The 26,127-nt window shown below is 45.1% G+C and overlaps 1 protein-coding gene across 1 annotated transcript in view; it reads right to left on the bottom strand.

Moving 5' to 3' along the window:
• Nucleotides 1-26,127, bottom strand: part of ADAMTS7 (ADAM metallopeptidase with thrombospondin type 1 motif 7) — a 168,694-nt gene that overhangs the window by 92,221 nt on the left and 50,346 nt on the right. Inside the window, exon 8 of the mRNA XM_072628586.1 lies at nt 23,118-23,261. Within this exon, the coding sequence (XP_072484687.1) occupies nt 23,118-23,261 (144 nt within the window). The remainder of the gene's footprint in view (nt 1-23,117; nt 23,262-26,127) is intronic.

Here is a 26,127-nt window from a genome sequence, read left to right as displayed (position 1 = left end):
TTCTCACCATAATCCTGTGAAGTATACAGTATAAGCATTACCCCCAGTTTACAGGTGAGAAAACTGAGGCTTAAAGGGGCTAACTGATTTGCTCAATGTCACACAGCTGTTGAGTGGTGGAGGGAACATTAGGACCCCAGTATCCTGACTCCAAAGTCAACATTCTTTCCCTTACACCATACAGTGTCCAAAAGAATAACAAGTCTTTTTTTTTTTTTTAACCTCTGGGTTGTTTAGACCACCTCTTGCTGTTTCTCTGGTTGCCTCAACTAGTCACAGCCCAGCTCTAGTCTGGTGCTATCCAAAGCATCAGGGGCTGGGGTGGACCTTGAGAATACACCAGACTAAAACCTGGCAAAAACCTCTGAAGGCTCCAGAGGACTCCAGTGGCAGACTGAGGGTGTTCTGGGGTATTTTTTTTACCATTTACCTTGCTAAGAGGACTCACGCCCCATTGCACAAGACTGATATCCTGTGACCAAAACCAGGGTCCCAGAAAACAGCTACCTGTTTCAAATGGTCCTATGAGTAACAAGCTTCTAGAGGCAAGAGCCCAGCCTGGGTCACCTGGAGACCTTTGCATGGGCCTGGCTAATTTCATTCATGCTAAGGAACCTGAGGAGAAGAAGGTCACCATTCAGGTGGGCTTGGATGGATCAGATGACAGGGAGGAATGAGGGCTTTGGATAATTACATTTTCTATCTAAGGGAAGGTTAATCTAATTTGATGAGGTAGTGTGGCTGGGGATGGAGCGCTGTACTCGGACTCAGGGCTATTTGTGTTGAAATCTTGCCTGACACCAGCCAGGTGATTATTGTTAACTCACGTGGTCATCTCTGAGCCACATGTAATTCTGCAAGGCTTTATGACAGGTTTATATATTTAATTATATATACTTATATTTTTAATATGGTTTATATATTTTATATAGTTAATTTGGTTTATATATTTAATTATGGATATAGGCCAGTGGATAGAGTACTGGGCCTGGAGTCAGGAAGACCTGAGTTCAAATCCAGGTCTAGAAACTTGTTAGCTGTGTGACCCTGGGAAAGTTACCTAACCTCCTTCTGCCTCAGTTTCCTCAACTGTAAATGGGGATGATGATGATAATAACGACTTCTTCAAAGGGTTAAAATGAGGATAAAATAGTTCCTATTTGTTACGCGTCTTGCACACGTTTAAGCATTAACGTAAATGCTAGCTATTCACTGAGATCACAAATTTTTGACAACTGGGCATCATCGTTGTCATCATCACCATCATTGTCATGGTAATAATAACTACCAGGTGCCATTTGACACATTCCATTTGACCCTCATAATAACCCTTGTAGGTAGGTGCTCCTGGGCCTAAGGTAGCTGTCACTAACTTTGGGACACAGATATATTCTTTTCTAGTTCCTTTAGTAGTTTCTGTGGCCCAGACTCAATCTCTCTGGGCCTCTGTAAAATGAAAGGGATAGGCCAGGTCCTCTCAAAGGTCTCTTCTAGCTCTAGATGTGGCTCTTATGACTTCCAGGCTCTCCCACCATGACCCGTCTTAGTCACATAAGATGTCCTCAGGCGTACACACAAGCAAAGGGGAACATAAACACAGATGTGCAAGCGAAGCTCTCCAGGTAACAGATTCCCTGAAGGTACATGGCTGTGCCAGAAGAGGCTCCATCTGGCTTTTATTCTACTTCCAGTCAAGGCTATTTTAGAAGCAGCAACCCTGAAGTCCTGGCATCCCTCACTGCTTACAGGCAGCCTCAGAGTAGGAGAGAGGCTGGTGCCCACCCCAGGCTGATGGCAGCAGCTGCTGCCTCTCTGCCCCTTTGGCTCCCTTGCTTTTCCTCCCTGATGGTAGGAATGTGATAGACAGGCCTTTTGGTACCTTGTTCTGTATCAATCTTTCCAAAACACCAAAGAAGACCGACCCTGTTTGTGCCTTAGACAACAGAGCCTAGGAGTGGTATTTCTTTGCTGAAAATCCCAGAGGACCTCACAGTTAGATGGTGAGCTCCTTGAGGGCAGGGACTGCCTTTTGCCTCTTTTTGTATCCCCAGCATTGAGCAGAGTACCTAGCACATAGTAGTCACTTTAGTAAATGTTTACTGACTTCTGGTCTGGGTGGGTTTGGAGAAGGAGTCAGAGATTGTCCTGATGGTCAGCAATTTATCTGTAACTTAAGAATCTTGCAGGGGGAACTGGGGCACTGAGAGGTTAAATAATTTGTTCAGTACCACACAGCCAGTGTGTGACAGGAGGGACTTGAACCTATGTCTCTTCTTGCTTTGGGATAAACTGCTAGATTTCAGTTTTTCTGTCCTTTGATTCTCTTCAAAGCCAAGTGACTATTGCAAACTGATTCCAGTTAACTGAAGCTGCTAGCAGGCTGGTCTCCAGAAAATTCCCTCAGTTTCTTTCTAAGACACTCCTTAAAGTTTGCACATGGATAATCTTACTCTGCAATTTGCCACAACCCTGTGAGGAATGGATGACTGGTACTGGCCTATCTATCACAGAAGGAAGGCAGCTAGGTGCTGCAGTGGATAGAGTGCTGGGCCTAGAGTCTAGAAGATTCATCGTCATGGGTTCAAACATGGCCCCTAGCTGGGTGACCCTGGGCAAGGAACTTAACCTGATCTCCTCAGCTTCTTTGCCAAGACCTTAAATGGGATCATAAAGCATTGGGCATGACTGAAATGACTGAACAATAACAAAGATGAGTTATTTGATGGAAATCCCTTCTTTTCACATGGCCTCAGTTTCTCCATTTGTGACATAAAGAGGTTGAACTAGAAGGAACCTCTTCATCCCTTACAGTCATAAGATTTTATGAGTCTATGCAGGTGTACAATGTATGAGATAGCATTTCTAGATGGTACCACCAGCAGAAGAAGGGTACTTCTGAAGATCTCTGGGAGAATCTCAGAAGTGCCAAGAGACTCTCCCCAGAAGAGCAAAGACATCTAAAACACTGCTGAGAGACACCAGAGAGGATGTGACACATCAGAGAGGATGTGACCATGAAGGTAAACAAAAGGAGCCCTTTGGGATAAGGCCAAGCAGATGAGGAAGCCCAGATGCATCATGTTAGCAGAGAACCATGAAGGAGACAAGACAGCGAGTATTGTCCCCACCATTGAGATTCAAAAATGAAATGATTCTTGGGTTAAAAAAATCAACTGCTCCAATACCTAAAGAGAGTGATGTGGTTAGATAAGATAACACCTTGGGTAAAAGAGACATAGGGTGAACACGGGTGGCTTAGGAGACCACCAGCTCACTGGGAGTCAACAGTGTAACATGGCAGCCAAAAACAAAACCAAACAAAACAAACTATTTGGACTTGGCTTGCATTAATAGGAACATGGTGTCTAGGAGGAGGGAGAGGAGAGTCCCCCTGTCCTCTGCTCTGGCCAGACCATAGAAGGAGGATGACAGTCAGTTTTGAGCATTGTCTTTTAGGAAGAAGAAGACTGTATAGATTGAGGAGGTAACCAGGATGGGGAAGGGACTAGAAATGATGTTCCGTGAGGACTGGTTGGGGACCTGGTGGCATTTAACCTGCAGATGATCACACATTTAGAGCTGGAACTTTGAGGTCAATAAGTTCAACCCCAGTTTTACAGATGAAGAACTAATGGCCCAGAGAGGTGACTTTGCCCAGGGTAAAATAGGCAATGTCAGGGGTGGGATTTGAACCTGAATCCTTGTACTCAGCACTCTTAACTGTATCATGGTACCAGTCATGACCTGTGTCTTTAGGGATCTGAAATGCTGCCAAGGGGAAGGATTAGACTTACTTCATTTGGCCCCAAAGGGAGACGATGAGACATTTTCAGAGAGGGAAACTGTGGGCCCAAGGTATGGAAAGCCTCGAATGGGGCTGTCTGGGAAAATGGCCCTCTCCAGGTGGAAGCTTCCCACTTGATGGGGATGTAGTGGAGGTGACTCCTGAAGGGCATGGTTGGGTTAGGGGGTCTTAGATTCCCACAACTCAGTAAGTTGGCAAAGATGAAATTTCCATCTAGCTCTGATTCCCAGATCAAGGCTTCTCCCCTTAGGCCAAGCCTCAGTTGGCATTTGTGGTTGATTTAGGAGAATTTTTCGGAATCAAGCAGTAATCCAAGGACTTGGCCCAAGATCCTTAAGGCCGGAGATACAGATGCAGTGAATACACTCCCCCAGTCTTCTTCACTAGGGCACAGTGTGTCCCTCTCTGACTGAGTCAATGCAAGGATGTGAGAAGGAAACCATTTCTCCTTTCTGAAGTCAACAATCCTACGGGAATTGAGGGCTTGAAATCCCTTTGTATAATTTTAGATAAGAGAGGCAATGTGCTGTATCTTAGTGGGATCTGGCTCAATTAGAAATAGGGGCCACTAAACTGACCATAGGGATCCCTGTAGGTCACATATTGATTTAGAAAAATACATATTAACACTGTCTATGCTTTATTGCATTTTTATTATATTTTGTTAAATATTTCCCAATTACAATTTAATCTGGTTTGGGCTGCCCTCAGGAGTGTTGTAGGCCAGCACATGACTGGCCTGAGTGTGTCTGACACCTTGGGAGTAGTGTATGTGCAGCTGGCCTGGGAATCAGGAAGTCTTGGGTTCAACTTCTGATGTTCTATGACCCTCTCTTAACATCCCTAAGACAAATCTAAGACAAATCACGGATAAGTCACTGACCCCCACAACAGACTGTTCAGACTGTTTGCTATACTGATGAGATCAGAGGTAGGGTATAAATCAATCCCTATCCTTTGTATTTGGGGCAGCTAGGTTGGTGCAGTTGAGACAGTGCAGGGTCTGTAGTCAAGAAGTCCAGCCTCAGACACTTCCTAGCTGTGTGACCCTGGGCAAGCCACTTCACCCTGTTTGTCTCAGTTTCCTCATCTGTAAAATGAGCTGGAGAAGGAAATGGCAACCCCTCCATTGTCTCTGCCAAGAAAATCCCAAACAGGGATCGTGAAGAGTCAGACATGACTGAAAAACAACTGAACATCTTTTGTATCTACTTATCTGTGAACATGTTGTGTTCCTCAGTTGAATGTAAACTCCTAGAGGCAATTTAGTTTCTTTAGTTTTCTATATCCCCTTAGCCTAGAAAAATGCCTTGTACTCCCTCCTCTCCAGAGCTACGAACATGGCATTCCTAAAACACAGGTCAGATCGTGTCCACCTCCTTCCTCCCAACTCATGTGGTTTCTATTACAAAAGACCTTCCTAACCTGCCTCCCATAGACCTTTCTGGCATCATTGAATACCACTCCCTTTTACACACTCTTTGCTTCAGCCAAACTGGCCTTTTTTCTGTTTCTCTCACATGACATTCATTTCCGGTCTCTATGCCTTTGCTTTGGCTGTCCCCCCTGACTGGAATACAGTCCTTCTACTCCTCAGCCACTCAAAAACTGATTTCTTCCAAAGCTCAGTTCTTACATCTCCTTCTACATAAGATCATTCCTACTCTTCCAAGATACTCTCTCCTAGCCCCTAGATATTACCTCGTGTTTATGGTGGACCTACCTTAAGTGGCAATGGGACATCGCTTGCCTCAGAATGAGGAAGGCCCCCTTTTACACATACTGACTCCGGACCCTGGGTAGTTGACTTCACTTGTGAGCAGCCCCCAGGCAAGAAAAAGAGCTGGTCTATACTGGTTAAGGGACTTGGGGGGAGGCACTCCCTGGGCAATGAAATCACAGGAAGGGTCCAAAGCATCTCGTCTAGGCTTATTTGTGTACATACTGTCTCACTAGATAGAATACAAGGTTCTGAGGGCAGGCAGGGATTCAGTTTTGGCTTCCTATCCTCAGCCCCAGCATGCAACCCTAGCACAATGTGTTGGAATTATTTTGTACATATATCATACTTATCTGTGAACACATCGTTTCCCTTGCTAGAAAGTATTTCACAGAGGGCAAATATTGTTGTACTGGCTTGCACAACTTGGTAAGTGTTTTTTAACTGACTGTCTAATAGATACTTCCCAATGACTGCACATGGTAGGTGCTTCCTGTGACCATGGAATTGAATTTGTTCAGTAAGCCCATCTTACAGATGGTGAAAGGCAAGTGAGTGGCCTACGGTCATGCAGGCAGGGATTAGTCAGGGCTCTGTACCCAGTCCCAGCATCCACTCTGAATATGTCAACCAGGACAGACAGGGACTCACAGTCTGGGGAAGGGAGAGACCCTCTTCCAAGGAGATGAAGAGGTCTGTACCCAGCACAGCTGGATAAATGTTTAACTCAGTCAGCTGAACATCTGGCATCATGGAGCCAGTTGTACCTTCTGCCCCTAGTCTTGGAGACTCAGCATAGGGCTTGGAGAGGCAGGCTGGCAGCCACTTGGTAATGTGAGCCCCATGCCCTTCACCTAAATTACCCAGGTAATTGTCTTGGCTGCCAGTCTGGAAGGCGCAGAGCCAGAGAGCTAGAGAGGGTGTGAATGAAGTAGAAAGGCCCTGGGTCCCAGGCCCCAGATATTGATTCAGTTCCCATACTGGGAAATCACTGGCCCTGGGGTTATCTCGGGTAACCTCCCATTTCCTCCCTCTCCGTGTTTGAGGGTTATAGCTCTTCCTTCCCCTCACAGTCCTGGGTGGGAGGGCCTCCGGCTTCCCACTGAGAGGCTCCATGAATTATAACCAACCTCCCAGGCTCTGGGTGAGCACAGGCAGGCAGGGCTCCAAGGAAGGGAGCCTGCCACCCAAGCCTCAGCCCCAGGCTCTCTTCTCTGCATCTCTCTCCCTCACCCCTACCATCTCTGGGCATAGACTCTTCTTGCCTCCTGGGTCCTTTCAGCTAGAGAGGAGGATAGTATAGGAAGGCCGGGAGGAGGACAGAATGAGAGCCCTGGGAGGAAGAGAAAGGAATATTAAGCATTTCTATATCACCTACTCTGTACCAGGCACTTAAAAAAATATGATTTCACAACAACTTTGCAGGTGCTATTATTATCCCCATTTTATAGCTGAGAAAACTGAGGCAGAGGATAAGGGACTTGCCCAGGGTCATACAGCTAGGAAGTGTCTGAGGTCAAATTTAAACTCAGGTCTTTCTGACTCCAAGCCTGGTGCTCTATGCACCAAGCCAAGAGTTCAAGGCTTCTGTGTGAATATAGACAAGATATTTCCTCTTACTCAGCCTCAGTTTCCCAATCTGTCCAAAACTAAAAGGGTTGGTGTAGATGCTCCTAGTAAGGAAAGGGCCCTGGAGCCTTGAGTTCTGAGGCCAAAGGTTTGAATCCTGGCTCAGTCATGTACCTCCTGTAGTCTTAGGAACTTCTATATTTCCTTAGCTGTAACATCCTGATCATATTTCACACTAATGTAGGGTTTTATTATTGTCTCATTTGAGAAACATACAGAGGAAAGAATGCTGATTTGGAGTCAGTGGGCCTGGTTTCAAAACCTGCTTCTTCTGTGTATGATCTGTGTGATCTTGGTCAAAGCCCCTTTTCCTCCTGGATCTCAGGCTACACCTCATCTGTACAGTGAGGGGGAGGACCACTGGACTAGATCATAGTATTGCAGGGTTAGACCTGAAAGGGGTCTCAGAAGACACCAAGTCCAAGCCTCTTATTTTACATATAAGGAAAACTGAGACCCACAGAGTTCAAGTGACAAAAATTAATTAACAAGAATTTATCACCTACCATATATTTCAGGCAAAGATAATAAGCATCAGAGGTGAGATTTGAGCTCAGGTCCTACAGCTCTAGAGATGACCTCTAAGGTTCCTTTCAGTTCTATGATCTCCTGATCCTCTCCATGCCCCAGAGAGATAGACACTACAGGCATTATTATGCCCATTTTACAGATTTACATACTGAGGCACAGAGGGTTGCAGTATCGTGCTCATGAGCCCAAAGATGGGCACTGTCAGAGCTAGGACATCTCTAACATGAAGGGGCTGGACTAGATGGGGGAAGGAACAAGTATTTACTAAGTACCTATTGTGTACTAGCCACTGGGGTAAATGCTTTACAGATATGATCTCATTTGAACCCCATCTGAAATGGCTTTAAGATCCTTCTAGGTCTACACCTCATATATTTAAGGTCCTTTTCAGTTCAAACATTCCATGATTCTGCACCTAAGGTTGCTGGCCTCTCCCTCCCCACCCTCAGCTCCCCATCCAGTGCCTCAGGGGAAGGGGCTACCATTTCCCCCTCTCCCCTCTCTACCCCCATATCCTGAGATATTCAGAGACCAGTCGGGAGGGGACAGGACAGGGCTGGAACCATGCACGAGTCTCTAGGGCAGCCCTGTATAACCTGCAGCCCGCAGGCTGCCTATAGCCTGAGGGCCACCTGTGGCGGTGCCAAAGGATTTCCTCTACATTTTCCTCTACATTTCCTCTACATTTTTCAAAGGCTGCCTGAAATCCTTTAGCCAGTTGTAGGTTGTGCAGGCCTGCTCTAGAGACTGTAGTGGCCGCTCTGGCCCCTAATTCTGGAACGTTTTGAAGATCAGGCCTGGCAGAGAATTCTGGATTCTGATTCTTGTTCTGGGGCTCACTTGGTCCTGCCGTCTTTGAGCCTTCAATTCCTCATCTGCAAAATGGACAGAAAAATTCTGTACTTGCCTTGCCCATTTCCCAGGATTCCAGTGAAGAGTAAATGATAAATGTGACGCCTCTTAAGGGTTTCCCAAAAGGAACGAATTACGATGCAATGACCAGAAGAGAAAATCAAGCAGGGTAAATGGGAAAGAATTGAGTCAGCTTCCCTCTGAGAAAGAGCTAAAGCCAGGAGAACTTTGGAGATGTTATGGCTGACCATCACTACCCACATGATCTTGGCCAAGTTATTTAACTTCTCTGTGCCTCAGTTTCCCCTTTCCTTCTCTGAAGTCAATTCTGAACTGCTTATATAAAAGTCTTGGGCTGGGCTTCTGAAAGTGGTCTGGTTACAGCCTTGGTTCTACTACTAACTGATGAGATGACTGAGGGAAAGTCACTGTCCCTCTCGACCTCAGTTTCCTTTTGACAAAATAGTGATGGGATTCAGAGCTTGCCAAGGATCCTTCTCCTACCTCACTGCTTACCAGGTAGGATGAGAAGTGAAAGGTCCTGGCTTTTTCTCCCCAAAAAGCTTCTTGCCCTTTCTTCTTGCAGACTGATGCCAGGCATTCCTATGCTCAATGGACCAGGGACCTGAAATTTGTCACCCCTTCCGTTTAACTGGCTCCTCCATCTAATTATAACCCAGACCCACTATCCCAGGAGTTTCCTTGGGAAGTGAGATCGTTCAGCAGTAGGACTCAGAAAATCCAGCTGCATTGGCCAGCTCCCAAGTCCTCCCTCCGGTACAAATGGAGAGGAAGGGAAAACAGCTGCCCAACAGCACCAGGGCTCACCCTCAGATAAGGGCAGCAGGCAGCACTTGGGAAGACTTGGAAATTGAAAGTTCAATCTTATAGGTAGGCAAATTAAGTGGCCACCTGCCCAGGGTGCTGGAGATGGTGACAGAGGCAGCAGTGACCTTAGAAGAGTGGTCAGCCCTCTGCTGTAGGCCTCCTCTCATTATATGATACACAACCCCTAAACCCAGCCCACTGTCCCCCCATCAGAACTCTTGTAGCAAGAATGATAACAGTAATTTCTGATGTTTATATACGGCTCTAGAGTTTTCAAAGCTCTTAACATCTACTATCTCTTTGGAACATCCCACCAATCAAGGACAAGAATTCCACCTGGGAACAGTTGTCAGAAGCTGAACTGGGCTTCCTGCTTATTTCATAGCTGAGGTCAGAACAGGTGAGGCAATTTGCTCAAGCTCATGTAGGTGGTAAGTGTCAGAGTTAGGACTGAAGGTCAAAGTCAATGCCTCTTTCCACAGGACACCATTATGGCCAAATCTCCATGATGGACCACAGAAATGTGGGACTGAGGTCATTAGCTAAGACAGGGGAAGATGGCAGCATGATAGGGTCCCTAAGGTGACCTGGAAGCCAGAAAATCAAGTGCTTTCTCAGGTTATGTTTATAGAGGCCCAGGTCCCAGAACAAAGGAAGTGATCGTCTCTGTTCAGTCTCTTTTGTATCTCTCCCAGCCCTGAGCACAGAGGTCTATAAATAATAAATGACAATTACATAATCACCTCTGAGTCTTGCTTTGTTATAAAGTGAGGGAATTGGGCTAGAAGGATCCCTGAAGCTTCATATGTTCTAAATCCACACACCTATGATGGTAACCATCCCAAGGACTGCCCAGATGCTCTGGTTGGGCTAGAATTTGCTTCTGTTAAACATTAGCTTGAAATAAGAGGTCCAGTGACCAGGCCTGTGGAGACCCCTAGCTGGTAGAGATTTGGGGTGGCATTGGACATTTATTGGTGTAGTAGCACTATATATGGAGTCCAAAGACTCACCTCAGGTGCCACGTTCTCCATGAAGTACCCCTTGATTCTCTCTGCCAGCCCCTCCTCCAAGGTATTTTCTCCCTCATCCATAGTCCGGGATGATCTCAAAGGTTTCAATCACAGAATTGTGGATCAGGAGCTAGAAGGGACCTCAGAGACAATCTAATCATTTTATAGATGGGGAAACTGAGGCTTAGCCCAGGATCACAAATTAATAAATGTCTGAGGCCAGACTTGAGCTGAGTCAACTGTTCCTGACCCTAAACTCAGCACCCTGTTTGGTATACCATGGCACCCTTTGCATTTTATCTGATTCTGTAAAAAATCTCAACCTCTATCAAATTGTTTAGTTATAAGGGAATTCTCTTCCATTAGTCAGTCACCAAAGGTGTACTGAGCAAGTGCGCCCTGGCCATTTTAGACACTGTAGGGGAGAGAAAAGAAAAAGAAGACACAGTCACTCCTAGAAGTGCAGGGTCTGCTCAGGGAGTGGAGACTGATGGGCAGGAAATATCTGGATGGCCATTAAGAGCTAACTGGACACTTCATCCCAATTGCTAGAGGAATTCAGTGGCAGGAGAGACACTTATGGAAGGTGACAGTCAAGGAAGGCTTCCTAGATGAGATGAAACTGTGAGTCTAGCTGGGCCTTTTAGGAAGAGAAGGATAGGGGAGGGGACGAACATTTCAGGTTGCAGGGACAGCACAGGCCCTATAGCAAAAAGTATGTGGTGTATTTGGGGTACACTTAAGGGACTGAGCAGGCTGAGGCACAAACTGTGTGCTAAGGAACCACGGGCAATAGAGTTGCTGGTGTAGAAAGCCAGATTGTGGCCCATGGATCACAGGGTATAGAATTTTAGAATTAGAAAGAGCCTGAATTCAACTTCATAGAAGAGGAAGCATCTTGTCCAAGATCACACAGCTACATAGGGACAAATCTGGGAAGGCTTTGAAGCCAGGCATGAGGCCAGACTCTATTTCCCCTGTAAATGGAATAACCTGAAGGTTATGGTGTCTCACAGTGCCAGGGGAGGATTGGAGGAAATGATGAATGTTAAAAGCATTCAACTCACATAAGGAATTCTTTCTATTATATGATGAATATTAATATTGTTCATCCCATAGACAGCTGGAAGGCTATAGGTTAGAAAGTTGGAGTAAACATGGGGAGGCTTCATAGCTGGGTGACCTTACTTTACCAGTAACCCCCCCAATCCCCACATTGCTCCAGCTAGCTCTTCTCCTCCCCCCACCTAGAGTTCTCTTTCCTTTTCTCTTCTTTGTCCCTGGCAGGAGAGGATGGACACTATCCACCAAGAGCCCAGCCAGGATGGTGCAGTATGGGGTCCCCCCAGGGAAGTTTCCAAAGTCAGCAGCTTTGGTGCCAAAGACAAACATGTCCAGGGATGGACTGGGCTTCCTGCAAGTGAAGTTGCTGAGTTCCTCCTACCCACAGAAAAAAAGCACCCCCATGGCGTGGTATTTGAAGCAGGAATGAGAATACAGTGAGCTGATTGCTTTTCCCAGCTCTAGTTTACTGTTAGGGTTGTCTGGGTGTGTGTGGAAGGTGGAAAGGAGAGATAACTGAGGGCAGGAGCAAATAACTCCACTGTTCATTAGGTTATTTCCAGGACAGTCTGCAAGTTGACAAGTTGCTGCTGTGTTTAAGCTCAATTTGGATGGGAAAACTCCACTTGGTTTTATATCCGCTCCAGATCTCCAGGTTCCTGGGTCAGCCCACATTAGGGCAGATGGAAAGAATGATAGGAGGAAAAGTGAGTGTGATAAGAACAGCCAACACCCTGCTGCCTTGGCTGGGGAATGATGCCTGCAAGAAAGGCTTTATGGATCTGACCCATAAAGCAAAGCCAGGTGACAGGGGGAAGGAGCACCGGACTAGGGAGTTAGGAGGATCTCCCTTTTATCTCAACTTAACTGCCCTTCTATGAGCAAGTCACAGTCCCTCGGAACCTCAGTTTCCTCATTTGTAAAATGGTCATGATAATATTTGCATCACTTGTTGCACAAGTTTGTTGTAAGAAGAGTGATTTGTAAATCTTAATGCTCTATGTGCATATTAATGCAGCAGAGCAAAAGATGTCAACACACTGGTCACATCTGAAAATGTAAGCCTCATCCTACATCTGGAGCCATGGCCTCTCTGCCAAGGGCTAGGGAGTACCCTTCCTCCTCCATCTTCTGAATCATGACAGGGCCATTGGGTGAAGTTGTTTTATTTGACTATAGCTTGTCACACTGGGGGATGGGGAGGGGAGCGAATTGGTGGGTAGTCATAGAGACATAAAAAAGAGAAATAGGCATCAATAAAATATTAGTCATAATGAGAAAGACACCATGATGTACTAGGTAGAGAGTTTATCTAAGAGTCAGGAAGCCCTGAGTTCAGATTCTGCCTCTGACAAACTGGGTAGCCAGGATAAGTCACTTGATCTCTCCAGGCAGCTCTCTGAGACTCTATATGCAGAGCAGGTATGAATCTGTATTGGTGAAGGGAGTTTCCTTCATGGGAGCTCCTTATACCAATGAAATCACAAGTCAAGTCCAAAATATAATAATAATATTGTTAATAACCAGAGTGATTTTTGTCCTTCATGGTCAAAAAGGACAAGAGTAACATTCCTATGTCAATATTACAGCAACAACAACATATAATAATGACAAATATTAAGGAATGAGACCCAGATGTAGCAAGAATTTAGATTAGACAGGAGGAAGAATCTTTAGCATCTGAATTGGCCTCTGGGAGAAGTGGCAGCACTAGATTTGATGTTGGGAGGCAGAACCATCGAGTAGGAAGGTGCCTCAGAAGGGTTGCCATCCTCATGCCTACCCTTTTAGTTGACATATCTCTAGGCAGGGCATTTAGTCCACTTGAGCCTCAGTTTCCTCATTTGTACAATGGTGATAAAAAAAAATCTTACACTATTCAGCTCATAATGCTGTTGTGATCCATGTGCACAGGAATATATATGGCAGTACTTTTTGTGGTAGCAAAGAATTATAAACAAAATGGGTACCCACCAACTGGGAACTGGCGGAACAAACTATGACACAGGATGTGACATAGGATTGTGCCATCAGAAATGAGAAGCAGGATGAATTCAGAGAAACCTGGGAAGATTTGTAAGAACTGATGCAGAGGGAAGCAAGCAGAATCAGGAACAGTTTATACAACGACCATAAAAAATGTCAAGTGAAACAACTATGCAAGACTTCTGAACTATCCTCCACACAGTGACCAATCCATGAGCTCAGAAGAGAGATGATGAAGGATGCTTGCCATCGCTTGGAAGAGAAGTGGTGGATCAGAGAGGTGCAGAATGGGACATACATTTATAGACATAGTCAATGGGTTGCTATGTTTTGCTTAATTATAACATTTTGTTATAAGGGAGGGCTTTTATTTCTTGTAAGGGTGTGTGTGTGTAGGAGAGGTTAAGTTAATGATGTGATAGAGATACAAAGAAAAAGATAGAAAATCATATCAAGAAAACATTGAAAATACACAGGAAAAAATGTTCAAAAGGAGACACAGACAGGAAATTTTGTTACTACCATGAATATCTTAACAACCTTCATATCTATTTTTAAAAATTGTACATTAGTTCAGTTTCATATACAATCCTCATTTGGGGTTTTGTTTTTGCTTATTTTTCTATAATGAAATGTCAGTGTTAGTGGATAACTTCATTTTGAAAAGGTTTTTAAGTGACTTAGGAATGGAAGTCAAAACAAGTCTCTCATTAGAGGAGAGAAAAGGATACACATGAAAGATCTGGAAGTAAGCACCCACCGATGTGCCAATGGATTGGATTTGGGGCGAGAGAGATGGAAGACTCTGATGGTGAATCTGGGTAATCAGAAGGATGGTGATGCCTTGGGAAGTCTGGGGAGGAGAGAATTGAGGGAAGCTTCGGGAACATATTAAGCAGTGGGGTTTCAGATACAGTGAGTTTGAGACGCCAATCTATAGCAAAAACCTTAGTTTTCCGGGCTTGGCCCAGCGCCTTAGGGTCCAAAAGTTGCTGTTGTTGGCACATGTGAGGTATCTTACCAGAACATGAGCTGTTTAAAAGAAACACTGAGGGGATCAGGGAGCTTTGGTTCAAAACTTGGCTCTGCTGCTAACTCCCTGAGGGATCTTGGACCCAGGCCATAGGAATTTAAATGTGAGAGAAATCACATATCTTTCCTCAACACACCCAGTACTTTTGTAGGCAATGGATTAAAATTTAAATTCAATGGGAGCTGGGATCATTTCATCCTTTGTATATGTATCCTCAGCACATCACAGTAACAAGCTTAATTAATTGATTAATTTATAAGGGCAGCTAGGTGACTAAGTGGATAGAAAGCTGCCTGGAGTCAGGAAGACCTGAGTTCAAATCGGACCTCAGACACTTACTAGCTGTGTGACCCTGGGGAAGTCACTTCACCCTGTTTGCCTCAGTTTCTCATCTGTAAAATGAGCTAGAGAAGGAAATAGAAAACTAATCCACCTGTGCCAAGAAAATCCCAAATGGGGTCATAAAGAGTTGACACAACTAAAAATGACTGAATAACAATAAGTAGGTGATCAATAAATGTTTTTTGATTGATTAATGGACTGAGCAAGAGATGTTTAGAGTCAGAATGAACAATGATTAGATCAAGTGACTGGATATGGAGGGTGAGTCACTAAGGATCAATAGTGACTCTAAACGAGGTTAGTGTGAGGAAGGAGGGATGAACAGTGAAAACAAGGGATTTGGGACAAAGTGCAGTTGAGGTCACAGAATGGCAGATTCAAAGGCCACCCAGTCTGATCCATATCCAAGCAGAAATTCTCTGTCCACCATAATCTACAGTAGTCCAATAAGTGGCCATCCTGCCTGTACTTACAGGCCCCTGGTGAAGGAGAACTCCCTTCCTCCCTCCAAGGCAGCCCACTCTATTTTGTGATATATCTCTTTGGAAGGATGTTTTTCCTTCTCTCAAGCCTAAATTTGCTTCCCTTGGACTTCCACTCATTGTTCTTAACTCTGCCCTCTAGGGCCAAGTAAAACAAATGAAATCCCTCTTCCCAGACATAGCCCTACAAATACTTGAAGGCAGCTAACATCTCCCTAAGTGTCCTCCTAACCGGGATATACACGCCAAGTTCCTTCAGCTGTTCCTATGACCTCATCTCAAGGAGTTGGCTCTCTTAGCTACCCTCCTCTGGGCACTCACAGGTTTATTAATTCCCTCCCTAAAATGTGGCACCTGGCATTCAAAAAAGTCTCCAGAGTTGGACCCACTAGGGATTGTATTATATACAGTGGGATTGTATTTTAGCCCTGGCGACTAGATTTCACTCTAATCCTGGACATTGGACCTCAAAATGCTGCCCATGGTTACACTGACCTTTCATTTTTCACACAATTGACTAATATTGAGCTTACGTTACCCTGAAACCTCTCACATCTTTTTCAAGATGTGTAGCCAGCTCTCTCCCATGCTGTACTAGTACAACTAATTTTTTGGAATCCATCTAAGACTTTATATTTATCCCTCCTAAATGTCATCTTGTGCATAGAAGTGGCACAATGGATATGGGGCTGGGTTTGAAGTCAGGAGGACCTGAATTCAAATATGGCCTCAAACTTATGAGTCAAGTGGTCTTGGACAGGTCACCTAACTTCTGTTTTCCTCAGTTTCCTCATCTGTAAAATGGAGATAATGATAGCAGCCCCCTCCCAGGTTGTTGTGAGGATCAAATGAGACAATACGCACATGATGCCTGGCACACAGTAGATAACATATAAGTGCTACCTATTGTTGTTACTATCATCATCAACATCCTCTTATTAGATGTTGCATGACATTCTAGTTTGTGATGAGTTTCTTGGATCCTGAGTCTGTTATGCAAGGTATTAGCTGACCTTATGAGGTTCATGCCATTTATAAGTATTTTTAAGGCATGCCATCCATCCCTTTATCAAATCACTAGAAAAAAAAGAAAAGTTTAAATAATCCAGGGCCATGGACAGAGTCTCTACAAGAGACCTCTGTTCAAGGAATGATCAGTAACTCCTCTCTGACTGTTCATTCCATCAGATAGAATCTCCCTAACAAGGCTGTCACCTGACCCCATATCACTTGGTCTTCCCCACATTTCGGCACATGCATGGCTAAAATCTAGCTAAACTCTATCGATAGGCTAGAAATCCTGACCTCTGGGAGAAAAGCGAAAGGAGCCAAGCCTAGCATGAGTTGTCCTTAACAAAGCTAAAAATGCAGGCTCTTACCTTTCTAAATGTTTCCTGATTATCTCCTCAGTAACCTGTCCTGGGCCTTTGCTGTCCAACTCAATGGTCTATGGTGGACAGGATCCACGCTTGCCCATTTCTGAAAATTGGAAGCCTGAGCCTCCCTTAATCTTGCTCTCACCTCATTGATCACCATTGTCAAGGGCCCATTCTTTAAGCTCCCCAAGGCCGGATCCTTATGGCCCACTTAACACAAGTCAGGGACTGTTTACTATCCCTCTGCCCATCTTGAGTATCATCTCCCTGTAAGCAATGTGACAAGGTGTAAGAAAAGGAGAGGAGCATCAGTAAAACATTGACAACAACTTAGGAAGAATTTGTGAACAGATGCAGAGTGAAGTGAGAAGGACCAGGAGAAAAGGGCACAGGATGATTAGACTAACATAAAGGAAAACAGCCATGAAAACCACTGCAGCGCTGATCAGTGCAATGACTAATCAGGAATCACGGGCTCAGAGAACCTGAGGTAAAATATGCTACACCCTTCAGCAGAGGGGTGGTGGGCATACACCAACTTACGGGGCAAAAACATTGGGTTTTTTTCTTTTTCTTTTGCATATGAGTCATTCTTCTTTGTGACAAGAGAGGATTCTATCAAAGTGGGAAGGCATAGTCATCAGGAAAAGATGGTAGAATAACATAGGGTTAGAGTGCCAATCATGCCATCAGAGAAGAAGGCATACCACGATGGCAGAGAAATGATGCAGGCATACATACCAAGACCCTCAGGACAAGCTTTGAAGAAAAGCCACCTGGCTCTTGGCCTTGTCCAGGCTCACCAAGGTTCTGCCTGGAGTGGCCTGCCAGCACTCTGGGAGCCTTTAGGAGGAAAACCACCTGCAGCTTTTATCAGAAAGGGAAATTGGCGATTTAGGCCTAACCTAGGACCTGATGAATAAATCTCTTAACCAGCCTCTCTGCCTCCACGGACTCCCCCACATATACACTCTTCTGATCCATTCTGGACAACGTAGGGTTTGAAATCAGATGTTTCCTCTCTGCTACCTACTACTTTTGTGACCTTCCCTTGGGGCCTCAGTGAAGCTGAGGAGTCAAGGCTGATAGTAGGATGGCTTTTCTCCAAAACTGGAGGCCTGAGGGCCTTGGTACCCTGGCATCCTATCTCTAAATCCTAAAATCCCATGAGGACTGCCAGGTTAACCTTCCTAAAGTATTGTTTCCATCCAGTCCCTCCCTCATGGTCAAAACTCCAATTAGTCCCTCCTCCTAGCCTGAAAAATATATACCAAACTCCTCAGCCCTGTACAATCTAGACTTGAGTGATCATTCCAGCTGGAAATGTAACTGAGAATCAGGAGAGACCTACCTGACTCAAAATCCTGCCTTTGACACTGACTGTGTGACTATGGGCAAGTCCCCAAAACTTCTCTGAGCCTTAGCTTCCCTCTCTGTAAAATGGGGGTAATCCTCTCCCAACAGGGTGGACTATATTCAATGTGGTACTTAGGTCACCAATTGGCCCTGCAGTATATATGCTTCTTGAGGATAGGCCATTTCCCTGTTTTGTCATGGTATCCCTAGCACCAAAGCAAAGTACATGGCACATAGTAAATACTTAATAAATCAACCCTTGATGACTGCTTGATCACCTCCTCTCCCCAAGCTGGCATCTTCCTTTCATGTGCATTACATTCCAGGAGAAGAGACTCCTCAGAGTCCCAGGTTCTGGCCCTATCTTCTCCCATCTCTCTGCCTTTGTTAACAGGCATTTCCTTGTAGTGGAGAAAGCAAAGGACCTGTAATGGGAGTCCATGTGCCAAATCTCCTACACTGTGTGCCCCAAACAAGCCGTTCAAGCTTGTTGAGTCTCAGTTTTTCCATCTATAGAATGGGGGATAATAATATTTGTCACAGTGGTGAAAGCACTTTGTCAGCTCTAGAATACTGCAGCAATGTCATTGTATTTGGTGACACCATTCCTTGTGGCTGAAGATACCTGGGCATCTTACCCCTTTGGGAGACCTTCCCTTCCTCCAAGAGTGCCTTCCTTGACCTATCCATTCAGGCGAGAGTGGCCTCTCTCCATCTTCAAATTTCTTCCTTCCTTTTGCCCATCCCACCCCTCTGATCTCACTCTTTCTTACATCATCATCATCATCACCACCACCATCTGCCTAGACCATGCCTTCCCTTCCAATTAGACAATGATCTCTTTGAGAAGGGCCCAGGGCATATCATGGAATTTCAAAGTTGGATGGGCTTTCAGGGGTCATTTAGAATCCATACTGGAAACCAGAGTCCCATAGAGCTCTCTTTGGGTCTTATATTGAGAGTGGGGCCTTATATGTGGTAGATTCTTAATAAATGTTTTTTGAACTGAATTGAGCTCAGTGAAGACTTGCTGGTTGACTGGCCCAGGAAGTTAAGATGCTGAGAACAGAGCCTTGAGGATATCACCATTTGGAAGATGGTGGCCCCAGACCTCATGTGATCCCAGGATTGGTGAGACTCCAGTGGCTTGTGTTCATCTGACTTCAGGCCACCTCTCCACTGAGGTAAGGTCTGGCCTTATTTCAGCACCCTTGACACATACCTTCTGAGAAGCAAATGAAAGTCTGCCATTAATGCATCATTTCCACTGTAAGAAGCCTGAATTTTTTTCTGCTTTCACCTGGCTTTTACTTTCCCTGTCTATGAAATAATAATCCTGATCCTGCCAACCACTAAGACATCAAACAACATTATGGATTTAAGCACACTTGGTAAAGTCGAAAGCAAGCAAACCAGCACCCACAACAAACAGGTACAATTTTTTCCCACTTTTCTGCTTTTTTTCTACTGGGGACCTTTGTGTTACTTTCTGACTCCTCCCCCCTTCACTGTCCAAATGGCCTTCTTTCAGGATGAAGGCCCCTCAGCTCAGGTATTCCATCCTTGCCTTTCCCCTCCTCCCCGTGGAGCTGAGAAGGACAAACATTCCAGAGAGGTTTGTGGACAGGGAGGGGTGGGTCTGGAGCCCTGCTAATGGCTTCTTCCCAGGCTGGAGGGGCTAGTCAGGAGTCTGAAGGTCCAAAATGTGGCCTTGGGTAAACAGAGGCCTTGCTAGTGAGGAGGGAGTTATTTCTCACTGACCTTAGAGCTTTTTCCATCTGGAAACCATGAACGTCTGGGATTTCTCAGGCCCATCCCCCACTAGGTCACTTTGCCAGTGAGGGTGACATTGTTACTGAACACAGTAAGGTCTCCATTAAACAAAAGGAGGGGTGTCTCTCTAGCTGGCAGCCCTCTGCCCCATCCTTCAAGGTCCCACTTCCTTCGACCACTCATAGACTCTCCAAGTTGTAGTGGCCAAAGGTCACCTTTCCATTTGGAGATTCTGTGCCTATATTTCAGCCCACTGAGATCTCTCCTTTCTCCTCTATGACTCTTGGAGACTGGCCCTATGGTGGAGGTTGGTACAGATTCTAGACTGGCTATGACCCTATTCTCCTGGTCATCTGGTAGACACAGGGCAGCTAAGTGGTAGGGTGAATGTAGCTCCTACTCTGTAGTCAGAAGGAACTGAATTCAGATCTAGCTGGGTAAACCTGGGCAAGTCACTTTACCCAATCTGCCTCAGTTTCCTCATATGTAAAATGAGCTGGAGAAGGAAATGGCAAACCACTCCATTATCTCTGCCAAAAAAATCCCCAATAAGGGGTTACAGAGTCAGACACAACTGAAATGAAAGACAGCTAGGAGCACTGAGCCTGGAATCAGGAAGACCTGAGTTCAAACGTGGCCTCAAATACTGCTTAGCTGTGTGACCCTGGGTAAGTCACTTAACCTCCGCCTGCCTCCATCTCCTCAGTTGTAAAATGGGGATTATAATCCCATCTGCCTCCCAGAGTTCTTGTGAGGATGGGGGCAGGGTTGCAACAATTATAAAGCACCTACCATATACTGGTCTCTTAATTAGTGCTTGTTTCTGGGTTGGGTTTTGTTTATTTTTAAGCAAGTTCTCTCCTCCATGGAGATTTTCTGGGACCAAGAATGAGACTGGACAAGAAAGCAAGAACAGGTTATGACCCATACTTTTGGAGTGAGTACCCATATCAATCGTTCACTATAAGCCAGGCACTGTGTTAGGTCCTTGGGATATAAAGACCAAGGATGAAACAATCCTGGCCCTTGAGAAGCTCCCATTGAACTGAGGAGAAACAATGGAAAAGTCAGTACGAGAAGCATCCCAAGTCCTTGCAGAGTCATGTGGAGCGTAGGCGGGGAATCAGGAGAGACTTCACGGAAGAGGAGGACGCTGGGCATCATCCCCTGCCCTCTGATTTCTCTCTATGTGTCCTGTCTCGGCAGGGAGGGCAGGAAGTGGTCTGTCGAGTGTCTGAGTGCCTGGTCCCTCTTCCCTCTGCCCCAGTCTCCACACTGTCCAGACCACACAAGGGTGTGTTTTCTAGGACGTGTTTACAAGGAAAACATTCTGCTCTGTCTGAGGGAGGTCCTTTGTATTGCTTAGAAATGCAAACTGCCCAGACCTGGACAGGGAGGACCTCAGCTTCTTTTAAGGAAAAAAATAGTGTTGGCTTTTGTTTTTACACCACCTTTGTTTCCAGATATAGCCTTCCCCTCCCCAGCAAGTCATCCTTTGCAAAGAAAATATTTTTTAAAAAGAATGAAAGAAAAGCAGTTCACCAAGACTAACCACCAAACACACCAATGGGGTCTGACACAAGAGAGGGACAGAAACAGATGTGAGAAAGAGACAGAGATGAGAGATGGAAGAGGGAGGAAGGAAGGAGAGCGAGAGAGAGAGAGAAAGAGAGAGACTAAGAGACATAGAGAAAGAGGGAAGGAAGAAAGGAGGAGAGAGAGAAGAGAGGGAAAGAAAGAGAGAAAAGACAGTGAGAAATGGGAGAAAGATGAGAGACAGAAAGAGGGAGGAAAGAAGGAAGGGGGAGAGAGAAGAGAGAAGACACACAGAGAAGACAGAGAGAAAAGACAGAGACAGAAAAGACAGAGAAACAGAGAGAGGCGAGGGGACAGAGAGTGACAGAGACAGAGAGACAGAGAGAGAGAGACAGAGAGAGAGACAGAGAGGGAGAGAGAGAGAGAGAGAGAAAGAGAGAGAGAGAGAGAGAGAGAGAGAGAGAGAGAGAGAGAGAGAGAGAGAGAGAGAGAGAGAGAGACAGGGAGATTTTTCTCATCCCTTTACAAGTCAAGCCTGGCGATGACAACCACACCCCATTCTGTGTTCTGTGATCATTCTTGCTCTTCACACTAATACCATTGCAGTCAGGATCCATATTGTTTTCCTGGCTTTGCTTCCTTCACTCTGTGTCACTTCATGTAGGACCTTAAATTCTATGCTATTTTATTTAGCTGAGTTAGGAGAGGAGATTTTTCCAGATGAAGACAGGTCCATGGGTCCCTGTAGCCGCACAACTGCTGCATCCCTCATGAAACCAGAAAGCAGTTATTTGCCAGCCTGGATTCTCTCTTCTCGCATCACACACACACACACACACACACACACACACACACACTCACATACACTCATATGCACTGCTTTGGTATTTGCATGGTAGGATGCCCTGGATTGAGCTCATTGTCTCTTTCTCAGGTCCTAGATTCACACTCAATCAACCAAGAAGCCTCCTGATGGCAAGGTAGGATGTGGGGCATTCGATTCATGTACCTGTACAACCAAACTCTTATGCCACTCCCTTGCTCCAAAGCCTTCAGTGGTTGCCTCTTGCCTCTCCCTCCTGAGTCTGGCAGACAAGGCCCTCCACAGAGGAGGCAAAAACATCAGTCTTTCCAGATACTTCTTGGGGGGCAATAGATGTTGCTCCACATCCTTCATTCCCTCCCAGTCTTCCCCGTGTTGTTTTCCCCCATTAGAACATAAGCTCCTCTCAAAGGCAGGAACTCTCTATTTGCTTGTACTTGTAGCCTGGTACATAGTGAGCACCTCCTCAATGCTTCCTAAGTCGCCTCACCTTCAGGTTCACTGTTTCTGCCCACCTGACCTGCAATCTGTGCCCCCTTCTTACCTCCTCCCCCTTGGAGGCTATCCACCTTCCATGGGGCTCAGATCAGAGGCCAGCCCTTTCCTGAAGCCCTCTCTGATCCCTGACCATTCATTCTTTCTCTCCCCTTACCTCCTTCAAGCGCAGGCTGGAATCCTCCCCACCCCACCTCTAGCACAAGGTAAATTTCTTAAGAAAAGGGCTTTTCATTTTTGTCTGTCTCCAGCACCCAACACAGTGCCTTTGCACATAGCAGGTCATTTATAAATATCTGTTAGACTGAATACATGACTGATGGACTAACCTTCCCTCTCTCCTAGATTAAGGAAAGAGTAACAGGTAAAGGTGGGGGTTTCCCTCAGCTGAGAAATTCAGTGCTACCCCTCCCACCCCATCAGTCAGGGAGACAAGCCTACCCATCCAAGGGGCTGAGAGGGGTCTGGCACTTACTCGAGGAACCTGGTGATGTACTCCTGGCTGCAGCGGGACCAGGTGAGCGGCGAGGTGTCGTACAGGAGCTGTGGAGACATGATGAAAGGCTTTTTCCCAACGGGCTCGCAGTCATTGCCGCTTCCATCATGCTGAATCCCAAAACTGCATTAAGAGCACAGGCCCGCGAGGGGATGGGTGAGCAGCCGGGCCTCCAGCACGTGCTGCTCCCCATCTGGAGACACCAACCCTTCACAAAAACAAGCAGAGACTGTTGACCCAAACAAGAGAAGGATGTAAGGGTGGGGAACCACCCCCATCTGCCAGGTTATTTAAAAATGCCTCCTAGGGGAAAAGCACAGAGTGGGGATTCAGGATCAAAGGGGGTTGTACTTGGTTCTACCACAATGAGTAATGCCTCTGGGTTTTAGTTCCTAATTCTATACAATATAACTAGATCACCACCAGCATCCCTTCCAGGGGTGAGCTGATAGTTACATTTTCAGTGTGAGCATTTATACCTCAAAAATGAGGAAATGTTATAAATCAGAGCTCAGTTTACTGCTTGGTTGATTGTATTTAAGAAAATGATGGAGAAATGATTAATTAGGGAGATTAAATTTTATAGTGTGTTTTGTATACATTTCCATAAAGCTGGTTGTTAAACATTTACCAGCACACTCTTGGTTCCTTCCTATTTTAAATGCTATGATTTCTATGTCCTCAGTTTCCTATTCTGCAAAATGAGTTGAATAAGTGTTGCCATGGTCTGCCTATCTTCTAGAAAAACTGAGAGGATTGAATGAGGGAAAAGAATGTAAAAATGGGGAAAGGAACACCACTGCCTTCTCGCTACTCTGTAAGGATTTTCTGTTTCCTTGTCATTTTCTGAAATAAAAGTAGGGAAAGTAATCCCTATTAATAAAACCCTGTCCATGTGTGCAGCATTTTATCCCCTAATAGAATGGAAGTTTCTGGAGGCCAGGTACTGCTTCAATTATTATCTGTATCAAGAGTACAGTGCCTGGCATTTTGTAGATACCTGATTTGTTGATTAATTTATTAATCTATTAAAAATATGTTTATAAGATATGAACATATTTTAATTAATGTAATTAAAATATTAAATATTAAGTACATTTATTAAATATATATTATTTATTAAATTTATAAGCTATAAATAGATTTTATTTAATTATAAATATATAAAATATTAAAAATCTGTTTATAAAAGACATCTATTATCTCATTTCAGGAAGTCACAAAACCCCAGAGGGGGAAGGGACCTCCAAGGTCACCTAATCCAACTCAGACCTGAGTAGAAATCTTCTCCATAGCATCCTCAATAAGCTGTCATTGAGCTTTTCCTTGAATATCTCCATGAATGGAAAACTCACTACCTGTCAGGGTTCCTTGAGCAGACGGCTCTCGCTGTACCTGTGATTCTATTTATCGATGAGGAAAGTTCGTTCAATAATGAAAACCATTCTCTGCTCCCCCTCCCCGACCATGAGAAGAATTCTCCCCTGATTTCTCCTGTTAGGCTACAAATGTGGTGGGAGGGGACAGGGGAAATGGAGGAAGGGGAAAGAGAAATATGATCTACGACATGTCTGGGGTCATCTAAGCCCATGATCCATGGATGGAGAGAGCAGCTGCCCACAGCTGGCCCCAGCTGTGGCTATTTTTATCATTTTTCTTTCCTGCTGATTTGTGAGTCTATGTTAAAGTTTCACTAGTTTAGACTGAACTAGGGAAAAGTTGAAAATCATAGTTTTTTTTAATGAACTATTATTTCTTTTGAGTACTTAAGGTAGCCATAATTAAGCTAGCAAACTGTGTTCTCTCCCTAAAAGTTGCCTTTAGAACACCTATTTTAATGAACAGATAGGAATGGTTTATAATTAGCCCCTCTAAAGAGGGGCTAGAAGACGGCTGGATCACTGAAGGTCCAGCATCCTGTGGGCCATCTCCCTTGTCCTATTAGCTTGCTTGAGACATCCCCATCCAGGGAGATTTCTAAGTAACTGCTAGCCCAACCTAGCCTCTGTAATGGTGAGTCTTCCGTCGGTGGGCTCTGACATTATGAACCATTTCAGTTTAACCCAGAAGGTCCCTTGAGTAAGGGTGCTCCAGGGCCCCAGTTTTTTCAGCGCAAAGGAATGAGAATCATTCCCATCAGCTAGGGAGTGTACGGAAAGATATCAGCTCTAAATCACCTGCCTAGTCCAGAAGTTAAAGATGTCCTCACAGATTCCAGGCAAATGTACAAGACCATTTATTTCACTCCAGACATGTCTGGTGGCCAATCCATTCCCTCATGTTACAGATCAGGAAATTAATTACTAGTTTAAGAAGTGACTTGGTCAAGACCACACATTTCCTTAGGAGCGTTGGTCCTAGCTTCGCAGGGCCTGGGTTCAATGGGACTCTGGGCAGGTCACCTAATTTCTCTCAGCCTTAGTTTCCCCAACGGGAAAACAAAGAGGTTAGACTGAATGGCCCCTTTCTAGACCTAGGCTTCCAAGATCCTCATATATGACAACTGGGGAAGATCCTTTTGGTAAAAAACTAACAAAGCCAGGGCAAAAGTTCACCCTGTGCCCCTGAGGGAGGGCTTCATGACCTTTGACTCAAGATGGTTTAGTGAAATGAAAACATGAGTCACCCCCCAGACATTTGGGAAGGAGAGCTTAGTGCCCTCAGTAGGGAAAGCCATGGGCAGCACCTGCTGCCTTCTTGGCTAAGACATCAGCTGTCTTGCCTTCATGTTTGGGGTTCTTTGCCTAGAACATACTGGGTTAATTACTGCCTTTACCCTCCTGACTTATAGGAGGACCAAGGGAGATAACATGTGTGAAGTGCTTGGCAAACCTTAAAATGCTTTAGAAATTCTATCTATCTATCTATCTATCTATCTATCTATCTATCTATCTATCTATCTATCTATCTATCTATCTGTCTGTCTGTCTGTCTGTCTGTCTGTCTGTCTGTCTGTCTGTCTGTCTGTCTATCTATCTGTCCATCTACC

Source organism: Notamacropus eugenii, chromosome 1, assembly GCF_028372415.1.
Source record: "Notamacropus eugenii isolate mMacEug1 chromosome 1, mMacEug1.pri_v2, whole genome shotgun sequence".
NCBI lineage: Eukaryota > Metazoa > Chordata > Mammalia > Diprotodontia > Macropodidae > Notamacropus > Notamacropus eugenii.
This window is presented reverse-complemented; position numbering and strand designations above follow the sequence as displayed.